Here is a 15,439-nt window from a genome sequence, read left to right as displayed (position 1 = left end):
CTTTTACCATTACCTTCTGTAAACCCTGCAAGTTATTTGTAAATCTGTGAGCTTTTATTTTGTTTCTGTTCCGAAAGTGTATAATGGCTTTAAAGTGAGGGTACCTATGACCTTAAACACTATACTTTCAACTGCTAGAAAGAATTCACTTCATGGAAAGAGAGTTATTCAAAAACATTTTAATCTGAGTAACGTTTCTGCATAAAGCGTTTCTTATTTATTGCCTATTCAAACTACGGATTAGTCTTCCTCCGTGGATCAAACCACTCCAGATTTTTACAAATGTCTCAAAACGGTACCAGCTTTTCAATTCCACTGGTCGGATCAACCATACCCCCCCCCCCCATACCTACAATCATGATCAAAGTAATCGAACCATTCCAAACATTTCTTTGCCTTTAACTCATTGCCTTTCTGCTGCAAATGAAAGATTTCGATTTTGACGATCATGACAAAATGGTCTGTGAAAGGCATGCATGCCCCCATATAAGGTCGTGTAGTCTCATATACACGCAGACTTATTTTTAACTTTGCAGTTTGCGGAGTGAAGTTTGCGGTTGAATTATTATTAGCAGCTCTCATAAATAAACACCTAAGTAGGCTGAGGTGTAAACAAATGACGATACGGTCATACTCTGTTCCTAAGGGAATATTATTCAGATCAGTTTTTTTCAAATATTACTTTCCCTGACTTTACCTTCAAAAAAATACTGGATTTCGAGTGAAGCCGGGTAGACAGCGGGGTAGTAGAAACTATTGAAGTAGAATTCATCTGGTGGTGTGTTAGTATCAAACAACCACTCATACTGTGTTGCAGACTTATACAATCCTGGCTCAGGGAAGATCACCCGGGGACCATCATCAGCTGAAAGCAACAAGCAAAACAACAGTCTACGGTCAATTTGTAACAATGGCTAGGGACAATGAAAACAACAGTCTACGGTCAATTTGTAACAATGGCTAGGGACAATGAAAACAACAGTCTACTGTCAATTTGTAACAATGGCTAGGGACAATGAAAACAACAGTCTACGGTCAATTTGTAACAATGGCTAGGGACAATGAAAACAACAGTCTACGGTCAATTTGTAACAATGGCTAGGGACAATGAAAACAGGGCTTAACAAGATTGGTTTTAATTTGTTTAAATAATTATTGACATTAATGTTTGATTTAGTATTTTTGATTTTATATAATAAATAAACTAGATAACGATGCAATAAACTTGCGGGATAACATGTGTAGCCTAAATCTTGTCTTGGCCGAGCGTTGATTCAAGAGCCGATGTGATATCGACGTTTCGAACACTCTTCTCAGAGATGAGAAGACGAGCAGACTTTGGCAACCGTTCGGAACGTCGAAATGTCGATGATCCTCTTTCTGAGCCAACACCTACCGCACACCGGCACGTATACATTAAAGAGTAAATAAGTTGGTGGTTCAGCAAGCCCTATAAAGAAAATAACCCTTATCACATGGTTCACTATCACGCATGAAATTATCACAATTATTTCGAACATTTAAAAAGATTCTGTTTGTTAAAATAAAAACACAACGCTAGATTAGTAAACACTATATTATAAGAAGTGGGAAAAAGTGTCAAACGGGTCGACTTACAAGGTTAAATCAAATAAATAAAAGAGCCGCATGATGTAGCTGGGGACGATTCAACATTCTGGCTCAACCAAGAGCTATCAGCAACAACTTATGCCAACCAAAGGTAGCACCAAGAACCCACAAGTTGCGCTTGCAATGTAACGGAAACTTGGATCGATTACACAAAGAGTTACGATTGATCAGATTAAGCTCTGTATCGATCTTAATTGCTAAGCAAAGTGTGATATCACAATCACTATGGTAATACTGACAACCCGTCTCAAGATGAATCTTGCTTTGTGAAATCGGCCCCTGACGTTATAACCAGGGATAAGAAAGCCCTGTAGAACGTCAGACTCCGTACATGCAGTGGTAAACGGAGACTGGCGCCATAGACCTTTACCACGGTGTGGTTAGCTTGATTTAACTCCAATCCAGCTCATTGTATAACCCAAACTGAGGCTGGACGAATCAATAGTCTGGTGCCATGCAATGATTGTTAGCATTCATTACTGTTATGGAAACAGGGAGACATGGCAAAGGTGGTGACAGCGTGATAAAGGTCTATAACTGGCAGTCAGGGTGACTCAGTGGATTTTTTTCTCAATGCCTTTCACCTCTGTTGGCCCCGGTTCGAGCCCAGACCTGAGCATTACATGTGGAGATTGGGTTTTCTAGTCCCTGAACGCGTGGGTTTTCCCTGTAGGTTCGCCTCTCCACGTCTAAAACTAAAACGTCTTTATTGTCTTCACAACAAAAAGTTTGTGATGTGTTTCCATTAGGACAAGTGCGGCTGTATAATTCAGATTCAGAAAACCATGCAGGGCTATCCAAGGAACCACGCCCCCACAGTCTTAACACAAGAATTAGGTAAAGTGACCACTCACCTCCATCCTGACCACAGCAACCAAGGATAATCACCAGGAGTAGCACTGCAAATATATCAAAAGAGAAAAAGAAAATCATTTGATTTTAAATATTTATCTTTCAATATGCCTTGATGTACAGAGCTAGCTCTTTATAGGCCTTTTTAGTAGAATAAACACTGTATGGTTTGGGTGTACAACAGAATTACCAATAAACCAAATTCTTTTGTTGTTGAATGTACTCATCATAAACTCAAAACTGCTTATAATAATATGGACTATCTCGCGCCAATGTAGAGTGATTCATACTCCAAACTGTCAGAGTATGCGCAAGTCATACACAACCTCTTGTTATTGTCATAAAGATGCAAACAATAACATTTCGAAATATTCCTTTAAATGAAGCCCCCCCCCCCCCCCCAGCTTTCACAAAAATTCATTAGACACCTAAACTTGTATCTACCCACTTTCAACGATTATGTATAACGCGTTTGTTTTAGTTTTTGCAGGGTGCTTTTACTGTTGGCACACAACTGCAATATTATTGTTTCAGGCAAAAACAACAGCATAATGTTGTACTGTTGTTCTACAGTATAAAAAAATGTGAAGTGTGGGCTTGAGAGTAAAAATGGTCTGGCTTGAACACGCCCACACAGTCATTTTGTGTTTTCAGTTTTAGAGAAAACATGATTTGTCTTTAGTACAGAATGTCATTAGAGTGTGTGTTGGTAATTGTGGGCTTACAGAGGGGTCCTTATTGGGTCTTTTACACAATTTGGAACTTTTTGAAAAGGGACAAATTGAACAGCAATGACACCACCAACCGGACCCGGTTGGTTGTACCGTACTCTTTTTGTGCACACCTTTTGGAGACTAATGGTAAAACAAAACGTGGATTACAAAAAAAAACCTCTAAGGCGGAATTCTAAAGACCGGGGTGCTTCAAAAGGAAATGTGTGTACAAAGTCTATACGATACCTAAATCTAGCTTCTCATTGCACGGGCAGCATTCGTTCGCCCATGGCATGTCGCATGGCACATCGTAATGTTAATCATGTTTAATAACCAAAGATCTCATTGTTTATGCTTTGATGGTAAATCCCGTCTACTCGTTGGTAATCTGTTTGGATAGATCTAGGCGAGAGAACAATTTTATTTGCATTCATTTTGAAAGCAAGACCAACACGCTTTAGATCTCAGTCTTTGTTTGTACTATGAGTAACCAGTTGTTCGAATAGTAGGTCTACCGGTAGATAAAAATCTATCACGCAATTCCATGTTATAATGGAATAACCATTGATATTACATGTCACATGCAATTTTTAACATAAGAAACGTTGTCTTACCCCCATATTTTATTATTGATTGTATTTCAATTATAAGTTACTGTTATTTTTTAATTTCATTACCTTAAGCATAATTTTGTTGTAAGCGCAGTTTACACACGCTGTTTATACTCAAAGCTACACAAATTGGCGTGTTACCCAAAGTTGATACACAACAATAATTTGTATCCTGGAGTTAAAAAAAGAAAATTGCTCGAAGAAGTCAGTACCCAGTTTAGTCGATAACGCTAATGTTGAACCAATATTAAGCGGGGTCCTTAGAAGCGAATTTTCTTTGATATCTACCTCCATGATATAATCATGAATTTAGTTATCAAAGGCAAATTTTTGTTGACAGGTGTTCATACTCGTCCATAAGAAAATATTTACATTAAAAGTACAAACAAACTGTAATAATTAAAACATGTGATTTCAACAGTAAACAGGCAAATTTTTGTTGACTTGTGTACATACTCGTCCATACGAAAATATGTACATTAAAAGTACAAACAAACTGTAATTAAAACATGTGATTTCAAATGTATACAGTTTCAATTTAACACAAACTTCCACGAAAGCAAAGTATATGGATTCTTGTCGTCTATTAACAAAAATATCGGACATGATGTGGACATAATGTGTATGCATATAGCAAGTATGCCTGTCTAGTGATTGTGTGCTAACATAAGTAATACAATTGATCGTAGAAATTAACGATGCATGACGTATATAGAAACGTACATGAACTTATTATAATGGGCATTTACTACGTGAAAAGAAAGATAAACCGTTTAGTCTTTGTTTTTGAACACCGGTACGTTGGTCCAATGCTATGCCAATGTTGGGCCAACTTTGTCCCACGTCTATGAGCAAAACATAGGGGTCAACACTGCTGGTGGTCGCTGAGGTCACGTGCGCGTTTTTTATGCACAGATTTTGTCCACGGAGCTAATGCGCTGCTTCACAGTGTGACGTCATATGCAATGGACCAATATATTGACCCCTTGAACTGACGTCATATGTCGCCTATAAAAAGTGCATGCGGGAACAATGACATCCAAAATGGCGACAAAGAATATTTGGATGATAACGTCATACTCATATGACGAGAATTTGGTCAATACGCACCAATGTTGTCTCATATTGCCAATTAAACCCAATAATAACTAGTGCACACAAGCAATGTTTATTTTACTTGTTTCATGGGAAGGGTCATACGAGATTTGCTAATTACATTCACGCGTGCATGCATGGACTACTTCGCAAACATATTTCACGCGCAAAATATCCGCAAAATGAGGTACTAGCTATAGCATTTTACGGTTATCTAACGTGTGCGTAAAACGTTTCTGCAAAGTCCCTCCGTTAAAGTGCAAGATTCGCGCGCACCGGAACGAGAAAACAGGTCAAACGAAGAACATGTCCTATCAAATGATCGTCTAAAGTTATATTTATGACAAAATGTGAACAATAAATATACTCATTATGTTTTATAAAAATTAGTTTCTAGCTTTTATATTATACTTAAATAATTTGTTACTTATTATTGAAAATGTTAATTCTGGGAGAATGATGTTTACCTAGTCTGAACGTTATGGAAAGCCCTTTGGAGTTTAGCGATAATAGACGCAGGAACTGCACGGTAAGATCCCTAGATGTGTTACATCGGCAAGGCAGTTCCACAGAATTTCAGTTTTTACTTTCTGTTTAGTTTCACATAATTTTGCCATATGCTGTTCTGTCAGGAAAAGTCTGCAAATCATTGAGGAAGACATTTGCATTTGCCTCGCGTAGAAAACATCGCGCTGCCGCGACCTAGCAATGGCGGCGCAGCCACAGGCAGCGTGTGCCACTTATGGTGCGCTTGGAACGGTCTACAAGTTTCGTGATCGCGGAGGTTGGCACGAAATTCTATTTTTGTGTGTGCAAGAAACCAGAAGCTGAGGTTAATTTCAGTTCTCGTTTTTAGTTGTTTTACTTTCATATAGTTTATCGCTTAGTACGAAGTAAAATAATTTTCGAAATAAAATCTCACCAACGTAAAAGATTGTTTGGTTTGGACCACATTTATTGTGCAAACATGGCACCAGGCTATTTTTTTTTCGTCCAGCCTCAGTTTGGTTACAATGAGTTAGAATGGAGTAAAATCAAGATGGCCACACCGTCATGGTCTAGTCTATAGCAGAGGAATGGTAAAATACCCACAACCTTAAATAGGGAGATCATTGACATTATCCGTCCCTAAATTAAACATGCCTCCGGCATTAGCCCATGTGTGAAAAATCTCCTCGATTAATGTATTGTATCATAGATCAGAACATGTATGTTTTTCAGTATTCCCGCATGCATTAAGTTAATTAGAAATCAGGAAACGAGCAGGTGTCGATTTCTGTCTTCCTGAATCTCAACTCGATACAAACACAAACAATAATATTATTTTCAAAGCATAAAATATTCTATAAAAAATTGTTACTGAGAGATATCCGAGAGGAAAATAAACTGTTGTGCTTGAATTGAGCGGCATCCCCACAGGACTTCCTTAATTAAGCTGAAGGTATGCTAGGATACACTGTCATTTGAGCTTACGGCAGCATCTCGCGTCTTCAAGATGTCAGGTGATAAGTAGAGACTTTGTGGCTTGACATACAAGATTCATTAAGACATCATGCCAAGAGTAAATCTCTGTCATTATAATTGTCTGTTCAATAAACTCCGAGATTATATCGTATCAGAGGCCTTCTGTATTAATAACTAACCTATTCGGATAGTTATTCAGTTCAAGCCTGTAGCATCAAACAGTGCCAAACTTAATTAATGGCATAATGATGGTTAATTCACGCATAATAATAGTTATTTCACGCTATATGAGCTCAATAATTTGACCTTGCTGATAAAGGTCCGTTTGCTACTTTAAGAATGACGAATTTATTACCACAGTCCATGTTGGTAACTGGTGTCGATATTTTGAGGATTTGCGGCATATTATGATCTCTTCTCCTTTTATCACAGTGAACCTTGGTGGTCTTGTGGTTGAGCTATCTGCTCACTAGAATGTAGTCTTGGTGCAAGACGTTTCTCGTTTCCCTTTCACGCACACCGCGGCCAATTCACCGACAGCGCGCGCACCGACTCACCTGACTTTGGCCGCGGTGTGCGTGAAAAGGAAACGAGAAACGTCTTGCACCAAGACTAACTAGGATGTGGATGATCGTGAGTTTCATCAAACCACACCCAAGCAGCACCTGGGATTCTTCGTGAATGTACTATACATATATACAGTGTCAACACTGCATCAATGAGATACCACCACAAATTTACTAAACGGAAATTATATTGGTATTACTCAACGTAATGATAGAGGTGGGAGACTTGGGGCATCAATATACTGTGGCCTGTTCGAAACCATGGCTTGTGCTCAGGCTTGGGCTCACTCAGTAAGATTGATAACTTGGACGGTGTGTAAGCCGGGACCTTCCAAAGCCTAAACCTTGTTTTGTCTTGGTATATTGTGTAAACAGGGTAAAACATTCTCAATCACGACTATAAGTTTGAACGTGCTCGTCAAATGTACCAGATGGTACCCTTGCCCTGCCATTTACAAGGTCGCGGCTCGAATCCCACCTGAACGGAGCATGTATAGATAGGGTTTTGCACGTCATTCGACTCGAGGCTTTCAGTCCCCCTATAACGCGAGTTTCCCATGCTTTGGGGGTTTCATCACACATCTAAGACTGAAGAAAACAAATCGACGTCTTCTGCTACCGGTATCTTTAGGTCTTTTGGTTTCAACACATAAGTCTTAATGACATAGACCTGTGCACTCCACACGGCCATGGCGTTCCACTTCAACTTTCACTTTCATTTGTACATCATTGGTGCAATTGCAATGTTAAATGTCAAGTGACCGAACGTAGGCCCAAATGGTAGAGTCAAGATAAGAGGTCGTTCTCAATATTACATTAACATTGCTGATGATTTTGAAGGCAACTTTCGCTGCTTCTGCCCACGATGAAAATTTCGATTTAAACTAATACCGAAGCTTCTTTCCATGTGTGAGCAAAACTTCCTGTGTCTTCCAAGGTTTATATTCTGCCAATACCTTGAGTATACGTCGAAGATTATAAACTAATTTTCTCTTCTCGAAATTAAATGTTTGCTTTTCTTTTTGGCTATTTTAATTATTTCAGTGATACCTCAAAAGAATGTTGACATCATAGCCGAATCACAAAATCAAGTGAGATAAAGAAGCCTCTTTCAACGCGTCTCCACATGAGACTGTAGACAGTTGATTAGATGTAATTAACTTAGTGAATTGCCGGCTGTCCTTTTCATTCTCCTCCTACATAGTTAAAATGGCGCATCAATCAATCATCAAAGAGCCAGCAGACTCTTGCAATCGTTATAAGCCACTCATCAAGCACGGATATAGGTACCAAGGTAATCATTCATTAGTCTCGGATTTATTTAGGAAATAACGTGACTGTGACTAATCTTCAACTGTAGTATTCCTCACCATCAGTGCTAGCAAATTAACCTCCCGCTTTCTATCATTAATACAATCAATTATTAAGCTGTTTAGAGGAAGACCGGAATAATTAAATGATAAATCACAGAAAGGTGTTTGAACACTAGCGTTTGTTTCCTCCGAACAGATCAATGGGCGTTGGTGGTAATAGGTGAAAATTGAACGTCTGATACAGCGTTCTTTTATTTCGACGGACCCCCCTGTAATAAGCCTCGTTAAAATGATACCCTTATAGAGAAAGTAACGTACCAGTAACGCTTATAGAAAGCACACGAGACAACAGAAGCCTCGAAAACACACTGAAAAGTGGAAAGACAAATATATTAAAAACAAATTATCAAAGCTGTTTTATTATGATACCTAAGAATATCTAGACCCCCTGTTAAAAAAAAAAAACGCCAATTGCCAGCTCGCAGGGACCCGTGCTACGCAAAGACCCTGTTTTCTCTTAGCAAGCAAGCTGGCTCAAAAGGTTTTTTTCAGGGCGATGTGTTTTATTTTAATTAACCAATTAGTCTTATTGTGCTGATAGTTTGATGAGTTATAATTTCAGTGTTTGGCACTATTTTTGGTGTCCGCGTTTTGACGCATGCGTTTGCAATTTCAACGCGCCAAAAGTCACACAACGCATGCAACCCATTTATATAATATATTCTATATCTATGATGCAACCTAATAAAATCGCGTTCAATAAAAGTGATGAGCTATGAGCTTGAATGGACCTAAATTATTTTACTATAATTAATAATAGAGATAGACGGAAAGGGTGTTTGTGTTTTAACAGAATCTTAGCGTGCAAAATCTGTATAATATAGTCGCATTATGCACGCTGTTGAAAATGTAGCTGCGTACATTTAAGCAAACGTGAACGTGAACGTTAACCTATTCATCGACTTAGTTACTTTAATCATGGAGGTACCTCCATCCTTTAATTGAAAAGGGGTTTTCTGAGTTGAAAGGAACTTCCTGTAAAAACCAATGATTCGTGCTCGCATTTCAACTTGTTTAAATTGATTGCGCGGTTTAGCATACATAATTTGGTTCTCACTCAATCATCTTGACAGGTGCGGTGTTAGGTGGTAAGCTGCAACAATACGCAGGCTTTCAACGTTTTTTCTAAGATATCATATGTCTCGGTTGTTAACATACGGTTCCCTCCCATGCTCAGATCAAGTTATTCCTTTAAAATAAATAGACAGATAATGAGCTATGATAGTTTTCACAATGTATTTTCATGATGGCGCATGTTCCAACGTGTCTGTCAAGAGATATAGACCATGATATTTTCTCATCATAGCCATTGACCCTTAACTTCATCAAAGGAAACTGTCTTTGCAGTCCTCCATAATGTTCACTTCAAATGACACAGAACAAATTCATGTACCACGGGAAATCGAACAAGAAAGTAGGCCTATATACTGCAAACCACTGCAAACCTCGTAGGGCCTATAAACAACGCAAAGCTATAAATCAATTACAGACAAAGAGACTTTCGTCAGTAAAGGAAACTGAACATTATTCTAAACATTGCATATAGTGTGCTGATTAGCATACCCTCCATGATCTCGTTATATCGAATAGTGTAAATGGCGCCCTTTGCATGGTTCGTATTTGGGGGAAGGGGGAAAGGATTCAGATCATCTTGACCGTGTTGTCTGCACTTTGAATAAGGAGTAGAGTGTAATACGAGCTTTATCATTCTACTACACGAGCTTATTGTACACGATCAATGCAGCGTCTGATGGGAACGAATCAATGAGGATGTGAAGTGATGCTCAGCTGCTTAGAAGACCAATCGTCAATCACTACTTATTGAATATTTACACAAAATAGTCAGAGTGCTTCAAATCACATTAAACGCGGAATGAAGCAACTGAGGCGCCTATACTTCTTTGTATAAAATCCCCTAGTCTTGAATCAACTATTAGACGACGTCCCAGGTGAGGAGCAAGTGCAATTGCTTTATCATATCAGGGATGAACATCGGAATAAAGTACGTGCGTGTTTTTGGTCCATGTTTAGGGTTATAAGTTCGTTTTTACGAAAGCCCGTTAACGCTATTGAAAAAATGATTTGTTTGCAAGTATTTTAATCGTCTTGTATTGGGAAGTCTATTAGTTAGCGTAATATTGTTTCTTTGATGTAATGTCTTGTTTGGGGAAGTCTATTAGTTAGCGTAATATTGTTTCTTTGATGTAATGTCTTGTTTGGGGAAGTCTATTAGTTAGCGTAATATTGTTTCTTTGATGTAATGTCTTGTTTGGGGAAGTCTATAGATAAGTCTATAGATAGAACGAATCTTGATAAGATTTGCTTTAATATAGACGCCATTAAAACTACTCATTTTGTACTTGCAAAAAAGCTATTTCGATGGCAATAACGGGCTTTCGTGAATTTGCAATTTGTTTCTTTAAAAGAATTTAAGATTGCGAGGTTCAACATTAAAGGTCGGCTTCCCTACACTGTGCTGTTTTGTGCGCCTCAGTGATGTTGTGTCAGATGGTGGCTTAAATGCGCCAAATAATGATGGATAGTTCCGTCTTTTAGTTGGTATTCTCCGACATCGCTGCGAGTTCATCCAGTCTATCAGACAAACAAACTGAGCAAATTTCATTAAGAAAGGTGACTACGTTTTTGAGCAGACCGAGAGGAAACCGGCTTTTATAATTTACTTCAGACGGACTTTTCCTCTTGACGATTGGTATTAAATAAATGCGGTTAAAGTGCTAATCGCTTGAAAATCATAATAATATTATCATGATAACGGCAGTGGACACTATTGGTTATTACTCAAATTAATTATTAGCATAAAACCTCACTAAGTAACGAGTAACGGGGAGATGTTGATAGTATAAAACATTGTGAGAAACGGCTCCCTCTGAAGTGACGTAGTTTTCGAGAAAGAAGTAATTTTTCACGAATTTGATTTCGAGACCTCAAGTTTAGACTTTTCCTCTTGACAATTGGTATTAAATAAATGCGGTTAAAGTGCTAATCGCTTGAAAGTCGACATTTAATGTCATTTCAAGACTATTAAACATATTTGGTTGAGTTGAGCATAAGTAAGAAGTTCCAAATATTGTATCATAGAAATAATGACATTAGCTATAAAGCATATGAAAATAATGTCAACATCTAAGCAATAAATTGGAAAAGCGTCGAGAGTTAACTAATTGTTAACATTTGTTTTGGCCTACACAGACATAACAACAAACTTCCAGCAATTAGAAAAGTTGGCATCCAATGTGACAATAATATTTAAAGCTGTATAAAGACTTGAAGGGAAGGTATAAGTTTGGTTATCAATCTTAATATTTACAATACAAACGTACTTGGTTTAGAGTACAGCCGCTTTCGCGTCAGTGTACAAAGCATTTTTAGAATCATTTCACTTTATATCATTTCAGATATAAGTTTTATCTCCCCGAGTTTGCATCTGTACATAAACGTCTCTAAGATTGTGTATTTCAATTAACCGATTCTTCTTCCCTTTCATGGACAAAATCACTCCGGGTTTTCTACATGTCTATCAAACACAAAAACGCGACCACCTGAACACCAATGTGCTAGCATAACAAATTACTTGTATAAGCAATTTAATGGAGATAAACCATTACAAGAAACGAAGGAATTAACGCAGTTTTCGAGAAAGAAATGATTTTCACTAAAAAGATAATTGAATTTGATTTCGGACCTCAGAATTAGATTTTGAGGTCCCGATATCAAGCATCTGAAAGCAAGTCAACTTCGTGTGGCAAGGGTGTTTTTTCTTACATTATTATCTCGCAATTTCGACGACCAATAGTGAGTTAAAATTTTCACAGGTTTTTTATTTTGTGCATATATATGTTGAGATACATCAAGTGGAAAGAATGGTCTTTGACAATTTACCAAAGGTGTCAGGTGTCTTAAAATTGTAATTTGTATAGGTTATGTTTTTTGTATAACAGTACCTTTACATGACTGTATTGATAAAATACAGAATCAAAACAACCGGAAGGTTCCAAAAACCGAAGGTATACTTTCCCTTTAAAGGCAGTGAACACTACTCGTAATTAATACTCAAAATAATTATCAGCATAAATTATCACTTGGTAACGAGTAAAGGGGAGAGGTTGATAGGTAAGTTTGAAACATTGTGAGAAACGGCTCCCTCTGAAGTGACGTAGTCGTCGAGAAAGAAGTCATTTTCCACGAATTTGATTTCGATACCTCAAGTTTAGAATTTGAGGTCTCGAAATCAAGCATCAGAAAGCACACAACTTGTGTGACAAAGGTGTTTTTCTTTCATAGTTATCTCGCAACTCCGACGACCAATCGAGCTCAAATCAGGTTTGTTATTTTATGCATAACGTAGAGATACACCAAGTGAGAAGACTGGTCTTTGACAATTACCAATAGTGTCCAGTGTCTTTAAAGGCAGTGGACACTATTGGTAATTACTCAAAATAATTATTAGCATAAAACCTTATCTTGGTGACGAGTAATGGGGATAGGTTGATGGTATAAAACATTGTGAGAAACGGCTTCCTCTGAAGTGCCATAGTTTTCGAGAAAGAAGTAATTTTCCACGAATTTGATTTCGAGACCTCAGATTTAGAACTTGAGGTCTCGAAATCAACCATCTAAACTTCGTGTGACAAGGGTGTTTTCTTTTTTCATTATTATCTCGCAACTTCAAAGACCGATTGAGCTCAAATTTTCACAGGTTTGTTATTTTATGCATATGTTAAGATACACCAACTGTAAAGGCTGGTCTTTGACAATGACCAATAGTGTCCACTGCCTTTAAAGGCAGCAGCTCCTCCGTGAATGAGTAACATGCATATTGAATTTTTGAATTTTTGATAAAGCAGAAGAAAAGACAAATGCAGTGACGGTCTTTGTGCAGTTTACACGAATGTTGTTTGGCATCGCAGTAAGCCTAATGAGAAAAGGAGATCCGTTGCATATCATTAATATACAGCGAGGTCTATACGAATTAAGCATCTATTGCGTTAATGCCAGGGTGTGGACCGAATTAACCGTATAATGAGATCATGTTGATTACAGGTGCATTGTCAAGCATTGAATAGCTTATTATACAGACACCATTACTGCTCCCTATAGTTCACATTAGACGCTTATCGTATTATAGAGGTGGATTAAATATCCGCTGACGGTTGCAGTAGTTCAAGAAAAAACAGTGAATTTTCAGCCCGTAGTCTGTGCCTTTTCTGAGAAGGCACATGATCACAGTAATGTATACTATTGGGTATAGGTACATAGGCAAGTTCAATTCATTCTGTGATTTGCAATGTGAAATTTACGTCTGCGTATATTAAGTAAGTTTTCAAAATGCTATTAAATTGCGTTCGATTTTATAGTTCGAAGTTATTTTATAACGATGCTATAAGTAAACCAAAAGGTTGTTAATGAAGAACCTTTTGTTTTTAAAGCAATGACCATCGTGCAACATAGGACCTAGGCATGTAATTGATAAGTCATCAATGTTTACATGGGAACAATATTGAATTGCATTTTTTGTTTATATTCGCCGAATTCCATTCATTAAAACATGAATCCGACTGGTTTCTGACCACCTGGCACATTCAGCTGAATATTGAAATGCTAATATATCAATAGTATTTGCTTTTATCCATAACACACCGATAGGTGCAGAGAACTACAAGTACTTTCCCTTCATCCTGTGGCATAATTTCACAGACTCGGGTGGGATTCGAACCCTCCTTCGGGCGGGTACATCGTTGAGTTAATGAACCATACGTGGGCGTGACGTCACTGGCAGCGTGTTTGTATGTATATCCTGTATAATTTGTGTTTATTACCCCACGACAAAAATCTATTTATTTGTTTATCTGCCCAACAAAATCTAAAGCATCTGCCTGTTTATTATAAACCCCCTATAATAAACACACATTACCTGAACATATTCTGGGAACGAGGAATGCAGTTCCAAACCTGCATAATTGTCCCCAAACAGTGAGGCAAAGTTTTAAGATGCGTGACGCAGAAGAGACCATTATAACCCTGTGTTTAATTGAATGTTAACAATGATGAGTGACATTCCAAAGTTAATTAACCATCAGAAAAAAATACTAAATTTACAATTGAATCGTCGCTAAACCGTAAAAGTAGCCTGAATATAAAATGACATGTAATTAAATCTGATGATTAGGCGCATTGTTAAATGTATCTTATTGTCTCACTGTTTTATTATCGACTTCAGCCTTGGAACAAACAGGACCGGTATTGCTGCACCTAAAAATACCGCTTTCTGAGAAATGTATTGAAAACAGCATATTACATACAAAATGTTTCAAAATATATTATCTATACAAATTGCATTGCATGGCGCTGCCATACACATAAAAAAAAAGCGAAACAGTTCATGCTTAAAGGGAGGGTACACGTTTGGTAATTGTCAAAGACCAGTGTTCTCACTTGGTGCATCCATACATAACCATAAAATAACAAGCCTGAGAAAATATGGGCTCAATTGGTCATCGAAGTTGCAAGAAAATGATGAAAGAAAAAACACCCTTGTTGAACGAAATTGTGTGCTTTTAGATAGGAATAAAAGACTTCTAGCTAGAAGTCTTTTATTATTTTTAGTGAGAAATGACCTCTTTCTCAAAAACTACGTTACTTCAGAGGGAGTCGTTTCCCACAATGTTTTATACTACCAACAGCTCCCCAATGCTTGTTACCAAGTCAGTTTTTAAGTTAATATTTGTTTTGAGTAATTACCAAACGTGTACATTCCCTTTAAGTCATCATATGGAAGTAATTTGAATTTGGTTATTCCAATGTGTAGTTTTAAATTCATTCAAGTCAACAAAATGCAAATGGAAAAACATTGATGAGGTGAAGTGTTAGTACAAAAATAGGGTTACTTTGTGCAAATGTTTTGATCAATATTTGTGTACACTATTCTTGAAAATGTTTGTCCTCGCCTGTGTATTATAATATTAAGTGTATGTTAAGTCTGCATTCACAGTCTATCAGTTTGTGTGTAATTCCATATGGACGGGCTTGTAATAATACTAGACATAAACACAGTGTTACTGGTATACCTCTCATTACTCTAATCCAACCGAGCACGTGTTCTGACAGCTTCAAGTTCC

General features: G+C 37.6%; 1 protein-coding gene across 2 annotated transcripts in view; it reads right to left on the bottom strand.

The window, feature by feature from the left end:
* LOC139934568 (neuropilin and tolloid-like protein 2) overlaps positions 1 to 15,439 on the bottom strand; it is a 63,476-nt gene that overhangs the window by 17,698 nt on the left and 30,339 nt on the right. For both annotated transcript variants that reach the window (XM_071928844.1, XM_071928845.1), the window contains exons 2-3: positions 2,484 to 2,528; positions 698 to 865 (exon numbers count right to left, since the gene is read on the bottom strand). In XM_071928844.1, coding sequence (XP_071784945.1) covers positions 698 to 865; positions 2,484 to 2,528 — 213 coding nt within the window. The remainder of the gene's footprint in view (positions 1 to 697; positions 866 to 2,483; positions 2,529 to 15,439) is intronic.

The sequence above is a fragment of the Asterias amurensis genome, chromosome 3 (genome assembly GCF_032118995.1).
Source record: "Asterias amurensis chromosome 3, ASM3211899v1".
Classification (NCBI taxonomy): domain Eukaryota; kingdom Metazoa; phylum Echinodermata; class Asteroidea; order Forcipulatida; family Asteriidae; genus Asterias; species Asterias amurensis.
The sequence above is the reverse complement of the archived record's forward strand: the minus strand, read 5'-3'. Positions and strand labels throughout refer to the sequence as shown.